General features: G+C 41.0%; 1 protein-coding gene across 3 annotated transcripts in view; it reads right to left on the reverse strand.

The window, feature by feature from the left end:
- Positions 1 to 2718: 2718 nt before the first annotated feature.
- Positions 2719 to 14692, reverse strand: part of lamb3 (laminin subunit beta 3) — a 53118-nt gene continuing 41144 nt past the window's right edge. For all 3 annotated transcript variants that reach the window (XM_088337721.1, XM_088337719.1, XM_088337720.1), the window contains 6 exons: positions 11584 to 11728; positions 9250 to 9457; positions 9034 to 9175; positions 8749 to 8925; positions 8516 to 8678; positions 2719 to 3972 (listed from right to left, as the gene is read on the reverse strand). In XM_088337721.1, the coding sequence (XP_088193847.1) occupies positions 3833 to 3972; positions 8516 to 8678; positions 8749 to 8925; positions 9034 to 9175; positions 9250 to 9457; positions 11584 to 11728 (975 nt within the window). In that variant the 3' untranslated portion in view covers positions 2719 to 3832. The remainder of the gene's footprint in view (positions 3973 to 8515; positions 8679 to 8748; positions 8926 to 9033; positions 9176 to 9249; positions 9458 to 11583; positions 11729 to 14692) is intronic.

Consider the following 14692-nt stretch of genomic DNA (forward strand, 5'->3'; position numbering starts at 1 on the left):
GATTTTCAAAAACGACCATATTTGACAGTAAATAAAGGATTTTATACCATTGACTACAAGTTACACGTATTCAGTTCAATACAATAAAGATATTCGCTGACTGTGCTTTAGTTCAATGTACAATACAAGGTCAGGGCAGGCTGTGTGAAATCCATTATATTTTGTCTAGTGCTTTTGATAACAAGACGCGTGAGTGTGCTGACGCAGAATGTTCCAGACATTATGGCGCTGTGATGTGGGATTGTTGAGCGCAAACAATTGCTTGGCACGCCCATGGGAGGAGCTGAGACGCCATCATGCAGGGAGAAGATAGCCAATAAGAGAAAGCTAAAAGGGTTCAGAAGAAGGCTTCCCACACACTAACCTCACTTCAGCGGTCTCCTGTTTTCACTTGGATTTGCTGTTAGGAATTTCGGAGCAGCTTGGGAAAATATGCCCCAAAATATGCACAAAAATACAGAGAGGTTTTGACGAGGGAGGGAGAATTGTTTATTTATCTTCATCAGAGTCCTAACAACATTCGCTCCGTCTAAGGGCCCGGTCACACAGCCGTTTGCGTCTGTATCGCGGGTAAAATTTAGCGTTTTTTTTTTTGCCCGTGGTTGCCCGCGATGGAAAATGCGCAAAATTGGCCAACCCGCTGTTCATCGGTGGTATGCCCGCAAAACAGACGCCGGCGACTGTTTCGCTTCCTCATTGCGTCATTTCGGCGTGTGGACCACGGGTATAAAAGCTGCCGAGTCGGTGTTATGCCGAGAAATGCATCCTTGCGGAGATATTCATCCCCTCGCTACTACAACCACTTTTACCTCGTTTTATCTCACTTTTAAATCACTTTTAGGGAATTTAATGGCGAACATATAACCAAAACCACTTTGTCTTGCATTTGTTGGGAATGTAATACAACTTAAACCATTCCGTCTTTGTATTTGTTGTGAATGTAATCGAACTGTAATGCACGCCGTATACAAATCACTTTTGAGCAGGTAACATGCTTATTTTGCCTTTTTCTATTCAAATCGCTCGTATTGAAACTGATATGCACTATACCATAAAGCTTATTTCTGCATAATAAGCTTTACGGTAGAGTGCATAACAGTTCTCAAAAGTGATTTATATACAGTGTGCATTACCGTTCGATTACGTTCACAACAAAAACAAAGACGGAATGGTTTAGGTTGTATTACATTCCCAACAAATGCAAGACGAAGTGGATTTGGTTATATGTTCGCCATTACATTCCCTAAAAGTGAGATAAAACGAGGTAAAAGTGGTTGTAGTAGCGAGGGGATGCAAATCTCGGCAGGGATGCATTTCTCGGCATAACACCGGGCTGTAGAAATCATAACCGCTCAAGACACAGTCCCGTGAAGATCAAGATTTCAAGCTATGGCACTGAAGAAGCCAATATGTTATTATTGTAATAGTTTTTCATTTTGATTTTATTATCTTGTTATGAAATGAAAAGAAATATCCCCCCCAAAAAAATGATTAAGACCAGGTCACTACGGTGACGGGGATCCATATTCACCCCTTGACGTCTCGAGCACAACTGACGTGTGCTCGGCAAATCGCGCTGTATATACGCGGAAAAAGGCGTTTGACCGTCACACGCGTTACACACGCTAATTCACGTGATAACACCGCGATACAGGCGCAGAACATGCTATGACCGTGCTCCACCCACGATTACACAATGAAATTTCGCGTCCTACCCACGTGTAACCACGCCCTGGCCGCGGCCATAGCACGTCGTTCCGCGTCATTTCCGTGTCATTACCTCGTGTGCCGCCCGCGGTTAACACGTGCTCAAAGTTTTGAGCAGCTCATGACTTTTTCGCGCGGCCAACCGCGTGTGAATTTCCGACCGCGTGTAAAGCACTGCTGTATCTCGTCTATATGGCGATCTCAAAGCGTCCAACATCGTCTGCTTCCCGGTCAGAGATTTCTGGCCGTGATTCAGCCTCGATACGCCCGTGAAAGGCTGTGTGACCGGGCCCTAAAGTTTTGAGCAGCGCAAGACTTTTTCGTGCTGCCAACCGCGTGTGAATTTCCGACCGCGTGTAAAGCACTGCTGTATCTCGTCTGTATGGCGATCTCAAAGCGTCCAACAGCGTCTGCTTCACAGTCAGAAATTTCTGGCCGTGATTCAGCCTCGATACAGTCGCAAACGGCTGTGTGACCGGGCCCTAAGAGACAATCAGCTTTCTTATACCATCAGACACATCACATCAGAAATATCACATGTTCCTTAGTGCGTCCCCTCGCGATGACGCACTTGTTTTTCTCAAAATGCACGCTACCAGGAATTGACAATGTTTTTCCTCAGAATGTTTTCGTCCTCTTTCGATCTCCAAAGTTACACAATTTCCAAGAAAATCATTGGGGTGGCCTGACACAGCCAAATTCCTATCAGCTTGCAAGGCGAATATTATTATTATTAACACTCGGGAGAAACAAGCCTGGAATTTCCTATTTTAAACAAATGTGTCCTCAATATGTCAAGCTCCGACTCCATTAATCTACAACAGGAATAATAAACAACCAGCCCCCGTGTGGAATTGCCGGCTCCTGGTCATTTTCTCTCAAGAAACGAGCGTGCATAGTTGTTGGATAAATGTAGATCGTGTTTGGTTAATGGAGTCAGATAACTAATTCGAACAATTTGGTAAACGGTACATTTTGATAGTTAAATTCCCAACAATAACGACAGTAAGATGCTGGAGCCTATACAGACTTTTATTGAGATTTTATAAGAAAACGTGATGACAAATGACTGCAAACAGTGATGAATCGTGAAATCCCGGTCAAATTCAACAGTGTCATTAAAGCTTCTATTAAATATGCTCTGCACAAATAAAACAATAAATAGTGTCCTGGATAATTTGACATCATGAATAATATTGTAACGAGTCCAAGCAAAATGAAATTAAATTAGCGTAAAGTTTTGAACAGATGAATGCGATGGAACTGCGGCATTCCCATTTAGTGCTTAATACAATAGACCCCCGGGATATGGCAAACCCGCCTTACGGCGTTTTACTTTAAGGTGTGGATATGGATGTTTTTTCTCCCACTCTTTACAGCTTTTCCCCACCATACCACAGCAACAAATTAAAACTTAGTAAGGTCTCTAAGATGCCTGTCTGTTATTGGTCGACGTCATAGATAATTCAAGTCCACTATCGGCATCATGAAAATGTCAACATGCTATTAGCTGAACTCCTTCCCACAACGCCTTTCACTTTGTTTGGTTCAGAATCTCGAAGGTGAGTTGACTGTGCGCTTCGGTGACACATATTGTATTGTTTGTACTTTATTTATTCACAAGGTGCAGTGATGCTAAAAGGAGAATCAAAAATATGCTAACCATGGAAACGAAGCTAGAAATCTGAGGTCGTACGGCTGCAACCACTTGACGATTGGGACAATTATTAAGAATAACCAATAAAGTCTCTGCATCCACCCGCTACTCCACTTGACCAGTTCAAGTCACGTCACACTGGAGGTATTTAATTTTATTTTTTCATTTATTTGCTTATTTTAAATGTAATTTAATCCACAACTAGTGGTTAATATATACTTTTTTGTTGGGGTACCAGAGTATTCAGAACAGAGTATTCAATCCCCTTCTGTTTCACTTTGCGATCGCTACCTCAGAAGGGATTCATGTCATGACCCGGGGCTCTACTGCATCACGAATGAGACGATGCTTCTCTCCACCAAGAATGGAAACCTGACAGATGTCGTGAAAACGGGTAACAGCAGTATTTGCATCTAAAGGAAGATTTCCGATGGGAATGAAGACGGACGAAGGAAGGGACGGGTCACCTCAACCCTGGCAGAAGCTCAAATCGTGCGCTTTCTTCTGGAGTTGCGCCACCAAATCTTTGAGCTTGGCGTCCAGACCTTCCAGCTTTGTGGACTTTTGGACAATCTCCTCCTGCAGTCGCTGCAATGAATCGGCTTTTCCTGTGCGGAGGTAACGGATGAAGAGAATCCATCAAAAAAACGAACAAAAATTGGGTAAAATGCATATGTTGACGGGTATGTTATTGTATAGGCCAACCTATTAGTTCTGGAAATCCCGCTTTTTTCAGCTCAGCTCTTTAGATTTTGTCGTCAGTTTAACCGATACACTACCAATCATATTTTTTTTATCATGCATGAGTTTAACGAATAAAAAATGTACTATATCAGTGTCTGATATAATGTCTGCCCAGACACCCGGGGCGTGCATCTTTTACGTCGGGCGTACAACTTACACAACGTCTCTGCCAAGGTGGCCGACAACTTTTTCAAGAAAGGAAAAAAAAATCCTTCATTTTTGTTTTTTCATTTTTCAAATCAAACGTTTGCTTCATTTCGATTTTGAAATCTTTGTTCGGTTCGGAAATTTCGGAATTTCAGTTCGTTTGGCAATTTGCGTACTCGGCAGCCGATCGGAAGCCTGCATTGAATCACTTCGTGCTTCCGGAATTTCACGAGCGTTATGAGGTCGTGCATTTGCATATCATTTTCCAAAGTAGACGCACAAAGAACACAAGAAAAATGGAAAAGTGGTTAGGAATCAAGCCAAAACCTCAGCCCCAGAAGAAAGATTCAAAAGAAGCTAACAAAATGAATGACGCTACAAAACGTAAACGTTCATTAAGAAGAGGTTACGTGGTCCGTACTGAATATTAGCATTTAGGAACACAAATTGTTAAGCTTTAAGCGGCTGATTCCGATTCTTCTGTCAGTGATGGACAACGCACACTATTATCGAGCCATTACTATCATTAGAATTAGTCCAAATAAGAATCCTTTTTAGCTTCCAAAGAAAAAGGGGGCCTGGACCTACCCAATATTAGATATTATTATTGGGCAGCTCAAATTAAAGCTCTTATTCTGTGGACTACCGGAGACAAAGATACAATATGGGTGGACATGGAGCAGCGGTCTTGTCCAAATGTGCCAGTGGAATCCTTACCATTCATATCAGTAGTCATGTGGAAGAAGTTAAAACTCCAGAATGAATAGATTAAAGGAACTATTAAAACTTGGTCAACAATCCCCCAAAAATTAAAAATATCAACATCTGTGAATAGGGCTACAAAAATTGCAAAAAACCCAGATTTTAAACCTAGGGTTATGGATGTAAGATTTGAAAAATGGGCCCAAAAAGGATTACCCAAGTGTTCAAAGGACAGGTATTAAACAACAAGAGTTTAACAAGAATTTGACCTCCCTAGAAATGATTTTTGCAAATATTTGCAACTAAGGCATTACCTCCAGAAATGGGGGAAAATATTTAAGGAGCCAACTAAAGTTGAGGAATTGTTAATATCATACGCAAAAGGACAATTAATAAAGGGGGTTATCTCAAAATTCTATAAAGCTCTGCGAATGGATCTCAGTAATGAGATGGTGGTTAAGGAAAAATGGGAACAAGAAGCTAATGTAGTGATAAAAGACGACGAATGGGAAAAAACTTTGAGAGAGGGACACAAAATAACCAGCAGTCCGACATGGAGGGAGTCTGAATGGACTGTAAAAATGAGATTCTTCTATACACCCTCTATCTCTTCAAAATATAAAAATACCTCAAATCTATGTTGGCGTAACTGTGGGAGGATCGGAGATTTTACACATATTGTCTGGAATTGCCCTGTAATATTACGTTTCTGGAGAAGTATTCAGACAGAAAAAAATAATTATTTGGTGGGATTTGCGGTTGGACCCAGTGACCTACGTATTAGGAATTTTGCCAGAAGAATTATTGACTAGTCAACATAAATATATACTAAAGTTTATGCTTCTGGTAGCAAAGAAAATGATCAAAGTGTCCTGGCTGAAACCACAACCTCCTGACATAAACAATGGAGAGACAAATTACAGCAAATGTACATTATGGAAAAAATCACCGCAAGACTTCATCTGAAAATAGATCAATTCGAGAAAAGAAGCTTATCACTTTTTATTTGATTTATTTTATTAACATTTGTTGTCGTTTTTTTAACGGGAATGTCAATTGTATATATTTTGTGGTTAGTGTTGCTGTATGATGGGTCACCCAACCCTCCGTCAAAGTGTGTGTGAGAAATAAAAAGCAAAAAAAAAAAGAATCCTTTTCCTGCTTTGATTCATTTTTACATTTCCTTTTTCTATGTGTAACACAATCTCGAACCCTTCCTGCACTCAATGTACTGCTTCAATCGTGACTTTAAGCCAGGAGATGGCAGCAGAGTTACATATGATTCACATGCGTGCTTTAGAAGCGCTCGTATAAACTTTTCTGTTTTATCTTTTTGGGGGTTTGTTCCGCCTTGAACAGGCCTGATAAAAACAGGTAACGCACTCAAGTTTTGTCCTAAATTACTGCAAGTGCTACTAACAGAGTCATCTAATTTGGATAACATAGAAATAGAAGGTTTTTTATTCTGGCCTGCAGAAGAGTGTAGCATGGACATATCAACTAGAAAGCAGCTGGGCCAATAGCATGAAGCCTTATCTGGTCCAAGGTAAAAATTGATCACAATCTGAAAAACTTAACAATGTATTTTACACATTTTTCTAAGTGTAGGATTAGGAGTTTCCAAAAGTGGCCAATTTACAGCTTTAAAACCTCTGCAATCGTGTACTTTACTTTAGAAATTTTTCAGACATTGTGAAAGAGTTATAAAGTCAATGACTGACTGTGCACAATTCCATGTCAGGAACCAGAACAGGATCAGGACCCAAACGCGTGACGTTCTCACACAAGCCTTTTATTTTACGGGAAATGGGGAGTCATGCGCGTTAGGCAGCGGTCTGGTGTGGAATGACAGGAAGCCAGAGACCGACGAGATCAATTCCAATTGCCCGAGTCGATATTGGACAGATGGGGTCGATACCGGACCGGACGGGACAGACAGACAGATAGCTAATGAAACATGATAAACAGGACAAACAAGATGGGAACGAAAACTGGAGAGAATGATAAAAAGGACGAAATTAGACGGGAACGAAACTGGAAACCGGTAGTAATCAGGAAAAAAATAAACGGGAACAATACCGGACTGGTAATACCAACAGGAAAACCTGACCGTGTCAGAACCCACGTCTTGCGGGGCAGAGGTTCGTTGACGGACTGACAAAGTAAGAGAGAGCGCACTGAGCTTAAATAGAAGGGAAGCCAATCTATTCATGAGCCGCAGCTGGCGCCACACGAGCGGGGCCAATTGGGCGCCAAGGCAACCGTGACATTCCGAGTTCAATTATGTTTATTTTGGGCTCTGATTTGAATACATCCAGTAAAATTGCGTACAATTATGTTGGGAATTTTATTGGCTAACCAACGTGTCAATCAACATTTGAATCTGTCACTATTGGCTAAAGATTTTTAAAGCCAAATTTGTCATGTCTGTTTCCTCATCACAGGTATTCATAGGGTATGGCAGGGTCAGGACCGTGAAAAACAGCTTGCAATTGGCAGAGAGTGGTGTCAATGGAAAGGTTCGGGCTAAGGGCCACATCGGAAATCATTGCAATCAAGTTAAATAATATTCAAAATGCTGCAGGTGACTATTTTTTGGTGCTTTGGACTTTGTATTGCAATTTATTATTAATTGATATGTGCGGTCCTTTGAGACATTTTGTTTTTTACTTATCTGTGTCCTTTAAAAAGGGAATAATGCTTCGAAATGAACAGATCAGAACAAGGATCGTCAAACAATGCAGGAATGCTTTTAGGCGGATTTTTAAAAAAATATCTGTGGGCATTATGGCGTGTTTTGGAGTCAATATTTTACACAGTTGGATTTGCTGGACTGTCGTAAACGTGACGAGACCTTGTTTGTGAAGAACGGTTTCATGAGTGGAATACTACGACACTTTTTGGGTGATTTATACTAATGGTGATGGTTCTGTGATGAGTACATTTTGAATCGGTTTCATGATTTGAATCCCAAGAGTTTAGGCTTTCCAATGATAGGTGGCATGAAGTATTTCAGTGACACATATTTGTTTATCAAAGATCCAGCGGGCCAACAGTGGGCTGTCGGGACATTATGGGGTTACACCAAGTGATCATTTCTTAATTAATCCAGAACACTAATGTGGAGCTACCCGGAGATATCCGGAGCTATCCGGCTTCAGCGCTGTACGGACGGACAGAGACACAAAAGCCTGCGGGAAGCGGAGAGGAGGTGGACTCGCTATCTACGTGAAAACGAGGTGGTGTAACCCTGGGCACAAAGATTTCCATCTGCTGCAGGGACGTCGAACTTTTGGCCTAGCGTGTGACGTCATCCACTCCGCTGTTGCTAAACTATAACACAGCACCCAGAGGCCATCCTGTTAATCATTAATAAATAACAAATGGATATTGCTGGAAGCGTGAATTTCCCTAAGGGGATGAATAAAGTATCTATCTATCTATCTATCTATCTATCTGCGAAAAACGTTTTAACCTGTCTCGCCTTTTACTATTTAGGTGATTTGTTAATTTGAGTTAATATGAGAAAGACAGAAACAAACGAGTCAATCATGTTACCTTCCAGTGCATTCAACATATCCCCCGTGGTATTCGTAAGATTGTCAACATCCGTCCTCAGTTTGGCTAAACGTTCGGGTTCCGGACCGGTTTCCCCGCTAGGACTTCCGGTGGGTGCCTTGTTCTTGAGACGATCAAACTGCTCTTGCACCGACAGCAGCTCCTGAAAACAAACCAGGTTCGTGTCGCGACGCATACAGGTTTGATTCCCGTCGAGCCGAGTGTCTGCTGACCTTTTCGGCCAGAGCAGCATCGTCTTCGGCCAGGTCCGCCGTGTCCTCTGCATCCTCGGCACCTTCGGCGCCGTTCCGCATCAGGTCTTTGAGTTCGTCGAGCTGAGGTTGGATGGGAGTTACGACGGTAGAAACGTCATCCAGTGTTTTTTCTGCTGGTTTCAGTTGGTTTTTGGTCTACGGGGTTAAGAAACAGATTGCTTTTGCTTGCATTTCAAAGAGTGTCTCTAGATGGATGTGAAGAACAGGACGATTTTAGTCCATCAGCTTTTTCCTGGGACCAACCTCAGTCAGGTTTTTGTACAAGTCGTCGACGTTATCCATGCTATTCTGAAGTCTGTCCTCCATGTCAGAGAGCGACAACTCAATGGAATCAAAGCCCGCCAGGAGTTCGTCCACGTCGTCTTTCACGCCTTGTGCCGTGTCCCTGTCGACAAGCCGCGAACGCTCGAATTGACCGAGTAAGTTCTAAAACCGAAAAGATCAAAAGTTCTAAGTCACCTGGTGTCTCGGGCCTCCTTCAACAGTTTCCTGGCGGCGTCCAACTGCGGGGCCGAATCTTTTAAAACAGAGGAGCTGTCGGGCAGGTTGCCCGCCAGGTTTTTCAGTTCGTCCAGCTTCTTTTTTAAAGCCGCCGGACTCAACGGGAGTTTTCTTTTTAGGATCCAGTCACTGATATCCTGAATGTGGGTCAGATTGGATGTGGGGTCTTCCCGCACCACCAAAAGAAAAAAAACGTGAGTCTGTGAAGTTCAACATTGAAAAGGAAAGCAAATTCTAACGACCACATTTTCCTGACCCTAAATTGGCTGGAAATTTAAAGTGCACCTTTTAACCTGCCTTATAACAAAAGATCTAGTCAAGCCAAGTCATGTTTTTTGGTATAAGGAAGTCTCAAAAGGCTGCACTCACCATAGTCTATTACACTCAGGGTAATTGATGATATTGATTAGTTGTTGCAGCCCTGATAGCGACCTCCACTAGGGGTCGTAGGGGCACCGTTTCTTGCGGTGTGTCTTGGCAAGTACAGCCTAGTAGCGCCCATCCCTCTCCAGACCAACAAATGTTAACACCCAGTCTCAAACCGGGGACCTTTACAGACTATTAAGACATCATCCCCTGATCTAAAACCGACACAATGGCAAGGAAAAACTCAAAACCTCATTATGAAGAAAATGAAGAAACTTTGAGAAGGATCGACATACGGTAATCCTCCTTCCAGGATGACCAAGCCGAAATGTATGTTGCAATAAAAAAAAAATCATATGAAACTCTATCAATCAGTAATGAATAACTCCATAAAACCCTGGGCTGCACTTAAAGGGACAGTGTGTATTATTCCTCAGAATAAAAATGTGACTCATTAAAAAAAGGATATTGTTTCAAAGAATTGGTAAAAAATACATGAACATATGAAGATGGGCATGTTTTAAAATACTGGTAAGTGGAGATATTAGCATTTATTCTATATAACATGAGCCTCACCTATAGGGAGCTGACATAATTGTACGCCACCTTGCTGAGCCCGCCCAAAAAAAATCAAAGAAAAATGTTTTATGGTCACTTTGAGTCTCTGTCATTTTCATTCTTACTTGTGATATTTACCACTCGTTTTAGGTTGGACAACAGAATAATACAAAATGTAGTGGTAAAATAATATACACTGTCCCTTTAAGTTCCTCATTAAGGCGGGGGGGCTTAAACTATCATCCGGAGGGCCGCAAATGGCCCCCACGACGTGAGTTGGAGACCCCTGGCATATAGTATTTATAGGTGTGCGTTACTACACCAAGTTCCGCAGTATTCTATTGTATTGATTGAATGATCGATAATCATCGCTGACCCAAATTGCAGTACTCTGTATGCAACAGGATTCAAACTCAGGTCGTGGCCATGATGGCCCGACACTTCCCCACTAGACCACCAGTGGTACAGGTGACATTCGAAAAGGCATATCTCACGATCACACTATTTTTTTCAATGTTGTGAAACTTTCAACAAAATACTATAAACGTTCATAGACCAAGTAATAGAAGCACAGGTGAAGAAGTAGAGAGACAGTTTAGATAGATAGATAGATAGATAGATAGATAGATAGATAGATAGATAGATAGATAGATAGATAGATAGATAGATAGATAGATAGATAGATAGATAGATAGATAGATAGATAGATAGATAGATAGATAGATAGATAGATAGATAGATAGATAGATAGATAGATAGATTGATAGATAGATTGATAGATTGATAGATAGATAGATACTTTATTCATCCCCGTAGGGAAATTAACACTTCCAGCAGTATCCTTTTGTTGAAAAATAAAATAATAAAATCAAGATATAGAATACAAAAATACCCAATATAAAGTGTTGATATAGAGTATTTAAATAGTGCTACTGAAAATATACAATGTAATAAAAATAGAGTAATATGCAAATGTGGGTTTGGGGTTTTAGTGTGGGCTTTTACTCCCCCGGGTGGAGTTAAAGAGCCTCATGGCATTAGGAAGAAACATTAACATTAAGCATGACGAACAAAATGCAATGTGCAAATCAGTGTTTCTGACACCGTGGAAAAAATGTGGTGTCATGATAAAAAAGGCTGTAATGCCTTTTCACACGTCATCTGTACCACTGGTGGTCTTGTGGTAAAGCGCTCTCACTGTCATGGGTTCAAATCCCGTTGCATACAAAGTATTGCAATTTGGCCTAGTAGATCCTACCGTAGTCTTTATTTCATGCGCCTTATGTATAAAAGTAATATGACGAAAGACTATACAGTATTGTGTGGGTGCGCCTCATAGTGTAGAAAGTAGGGGTAAACGTGGAGTACCTGACAGAAACTCTTTGAGCTCTATGACAACATCCTTTGCCTCTTGTAAGTCGTCATCTAAGTCGTTTCGGGCCTGTTTTATCTTTCTGGACAGATCCTCAGTTGTCTCTATCATGTCGTTGGTGGTATCTTCAGTGTCTTGAACCTGTGGAAGAAAAAAAAGAAAATAGGATTCCAGGTCAATAGGTTTGTGCTTGAGTGAAAGTGTTCCTCTGAGCTCCCTTTGCGGCCCTCGTCCAAATTGAAATGAGAGTCAACCGTGGCTGGCCCTGATTTTCGTTTCTGTTTTTGAGATCCATCGTTTGACTTTTCCGCTTCCCTAGATATGTTACCTGTGAGCATACCTGTCAACCTGTTCGGTTTTGCCATACAAAGTACGTTTATTATGCATTTTAAGATGTGTACGACGTACAAGAAAATCTTTACGGAAAAACGCAAATTTGTCAATTATGGCTACCATTCAGAATTAAGTCATTCTGATATGAAAACAACAGGCGGGGTTGATCGAGTAAACTTGAAGTACATGTGGTCTTAAAAAACATCGGATTTCATGTGGTAGTTGTGTAGTGAAAGGAAGTCAGTCTCTTTTTAGAGAACCAGCTTTTTCGGCTCAACTCATTGAAGAGAGCCGGCTCTCAAACGGCTCACTTGTTTTGATGCATTATATTACAAATCATTATTGTTGTATAAAGAAGTTAGAAAAAAGGAAGTATAAAAGGAGAAAATGAAAAAAAGACAGGTTTGTGGTTATCCCTTTAATGAGTATAAAACCAACAATAATTTAATGCAGAAAATGAATTCATAATTTGAATAAGAAAATGTATTATTCTACATAATTCTATTTGCATGTATTTTTCCTTTCTTCATTTTTTAACTTTTTTTTATAATAAACCTCATTCATGTCGAGCAACTCAGTATCTCAAAACAAAATGTTAATTAACAATATATATGATATAACGAAACACATGTACAATATAACATGTTAAAATGCATTAAAAAATGGTGTAAGATTATTTTGTAAGGGAATACACGACAGTTTGTAAGGGCATGGAGCCCTGGAGCTTGACAGGTATGCTGTGAGTGATGTTTATAAATATACACAAAGGTGCAAGACATTGAAAATGGTGTTTTAGAATTGATAAAGAGAACTTTCAGATTTTGATATAGATTTTTTAATTTAAGAGCACTATTTTCAGGTCTAAAGTACCGGTAGTTCTTGGAATATGTCATGATTACTGATCCGGGGCACCTGCGGCTGCCCCGTTGGCGCCAACAGCCGCGGTACCTGATTGGCTGTTGGACTCTTTTTAAACTCTCTTCTTCCGAAAAGAACCCGTCAGACTGTCTGCGAACCTACGCTCCCAGCTAGGCACGCTTTTGTACTCTCCGACACTATCCTGCCCTGTTTCCTGCCTGATACCTGTTGCCGACCTTTTTTCTGGACCTGTTTCTGTTTTTGCTCCTCCGCCCCGGCCATCGACCTGTTTTCCTCGCTGTCGACGACTACACTCACTCGACACGATAGTGCCACTTCCGCGTTCCTGCTATCTGCTACCCGTGACCGACGATCATCGGATCGTGGATGCAAGCACTGCTCTCTTTCGTAATAAAAACTGAGTAAAATGAACGCAATTGGGTCCCGTCTCCGTTCCTGGTCCGTGAAAGAATATCCATCCATCCATCCATTATCTGCACCGCTTATCCCCAGTAGGGTCGCGGGGGTGCTGGAGCCCATCCCAGCCATCTTCGGGCAGTGGGCAGGGGACACCCTGAACTGGTTGCCAGCCAATCGCAGGGCACATAGAGACAGACAACTCACTCGCTCATTCACACCTAGGGACAATTTGGAGCTTCCAATTAACCTAGCGTGCATGTTTTTGAAATATGGGAGTAAACCCCCGCAAGCACGGGGAGAACATGCAAACTTCACACAGGAGGTTCGATCTCATGACCTCAGAACTGTGCCGCACACGTGCTAACCACTTCGCCGCTGTGCTCCCTTCTTGGAATATATTTTCATTTAAAAAAAAAAACGCAAACGACAAAATAGCAGTCATTGATTACTTTATCTTACACGTTTTGTATGGATATAATTGTTTAATATTTATACCAATAAACAGATTTAGTTATTAAAATGTAAATAGTGATAGACAACTGAAATTTCATGAAGCACTTGAGATAGATTCATTCCTCAAGATAACACTCTTTGTTTAAAGATTTCCTGGGAATATAATGAACTCGCCTTTGTATCGACAGTATAAACTAAGAGCGTCATCTAGAAGAGTAGAAATGAACATAGCATGATTTTGTTTTCAACTTTAGCAGTTAGCACATTCGCATAACAAGCAAAAGCTACCCCGTTCGAGACTGGGTGGAAACGTGTTGGCCCGGAGAGGGATGGGCGCCACCGGGCTGTATTTGCCCAAGACACACCACGGGATACGGTGCCCTTACGACCCTGGCGGTTAAGGACTACAAACACCTTCCCACCCGGTTTCATATAAAACGTGTTATTTACTGTAGGCTATAAACGAGAGTTTTAAAATCCTAAAAATTCAGAGTATTTGGTAGGTATGTACATAAAATAGAAAGTGCGCCATTGTCAAAGATTTTATACAGTGATAAATTTATTTACCCATTCATTCATTTTATTGTGGGACTATTGCCTGCTGGCAACTTTGAAGGGATTCATACTGTACGGCTTTTTCCTGTTTTCGCAAAAAGTGCAAGAGACGGTTTGTCTTGTGGGGTGGGGACCTTTGGCTGAAAAAGTCAAATGTTCAACTCCAATTTTAATGAATAGCACGCTTATTCAAATAGTCTTAATATTTATTTGATTTGATTTTTGTTTTAAATCTACCGTATTTTCAGAACTATAAGGCACACTTGATTATAAGGCACACCTTCAAAAATATTCGTTGTGAAATGTTTTTTTCCATATACAAGTCACACAAAATTGAAACTAATATGATATGATGGCAGTAAAATAAAACATGAGAATATATTGGAAACTTTTTATAGAACCTAAAATGTTATTATTAAATCTTGCTTCACTACTACAATAGATTCATTCATAAACCGTTACTGTATACATTTATTCTGTTTTTAC

Source organism: Urocampus carinirostris, chromosome 6, assembly GCF_059441175.1.
Source record: "Urocampus carinirostris isolate Australia breed hairy pipefish chromosome 6, RoL_Ucar_1.0, whole genome shotgun sequence".
Lineage (NCBI taxonomy): Eukaryota > Metazoa > Chordata > Actinopteri > Syngnathiformes > Syngnathidae > Urocampus > Urocampus carinirostris.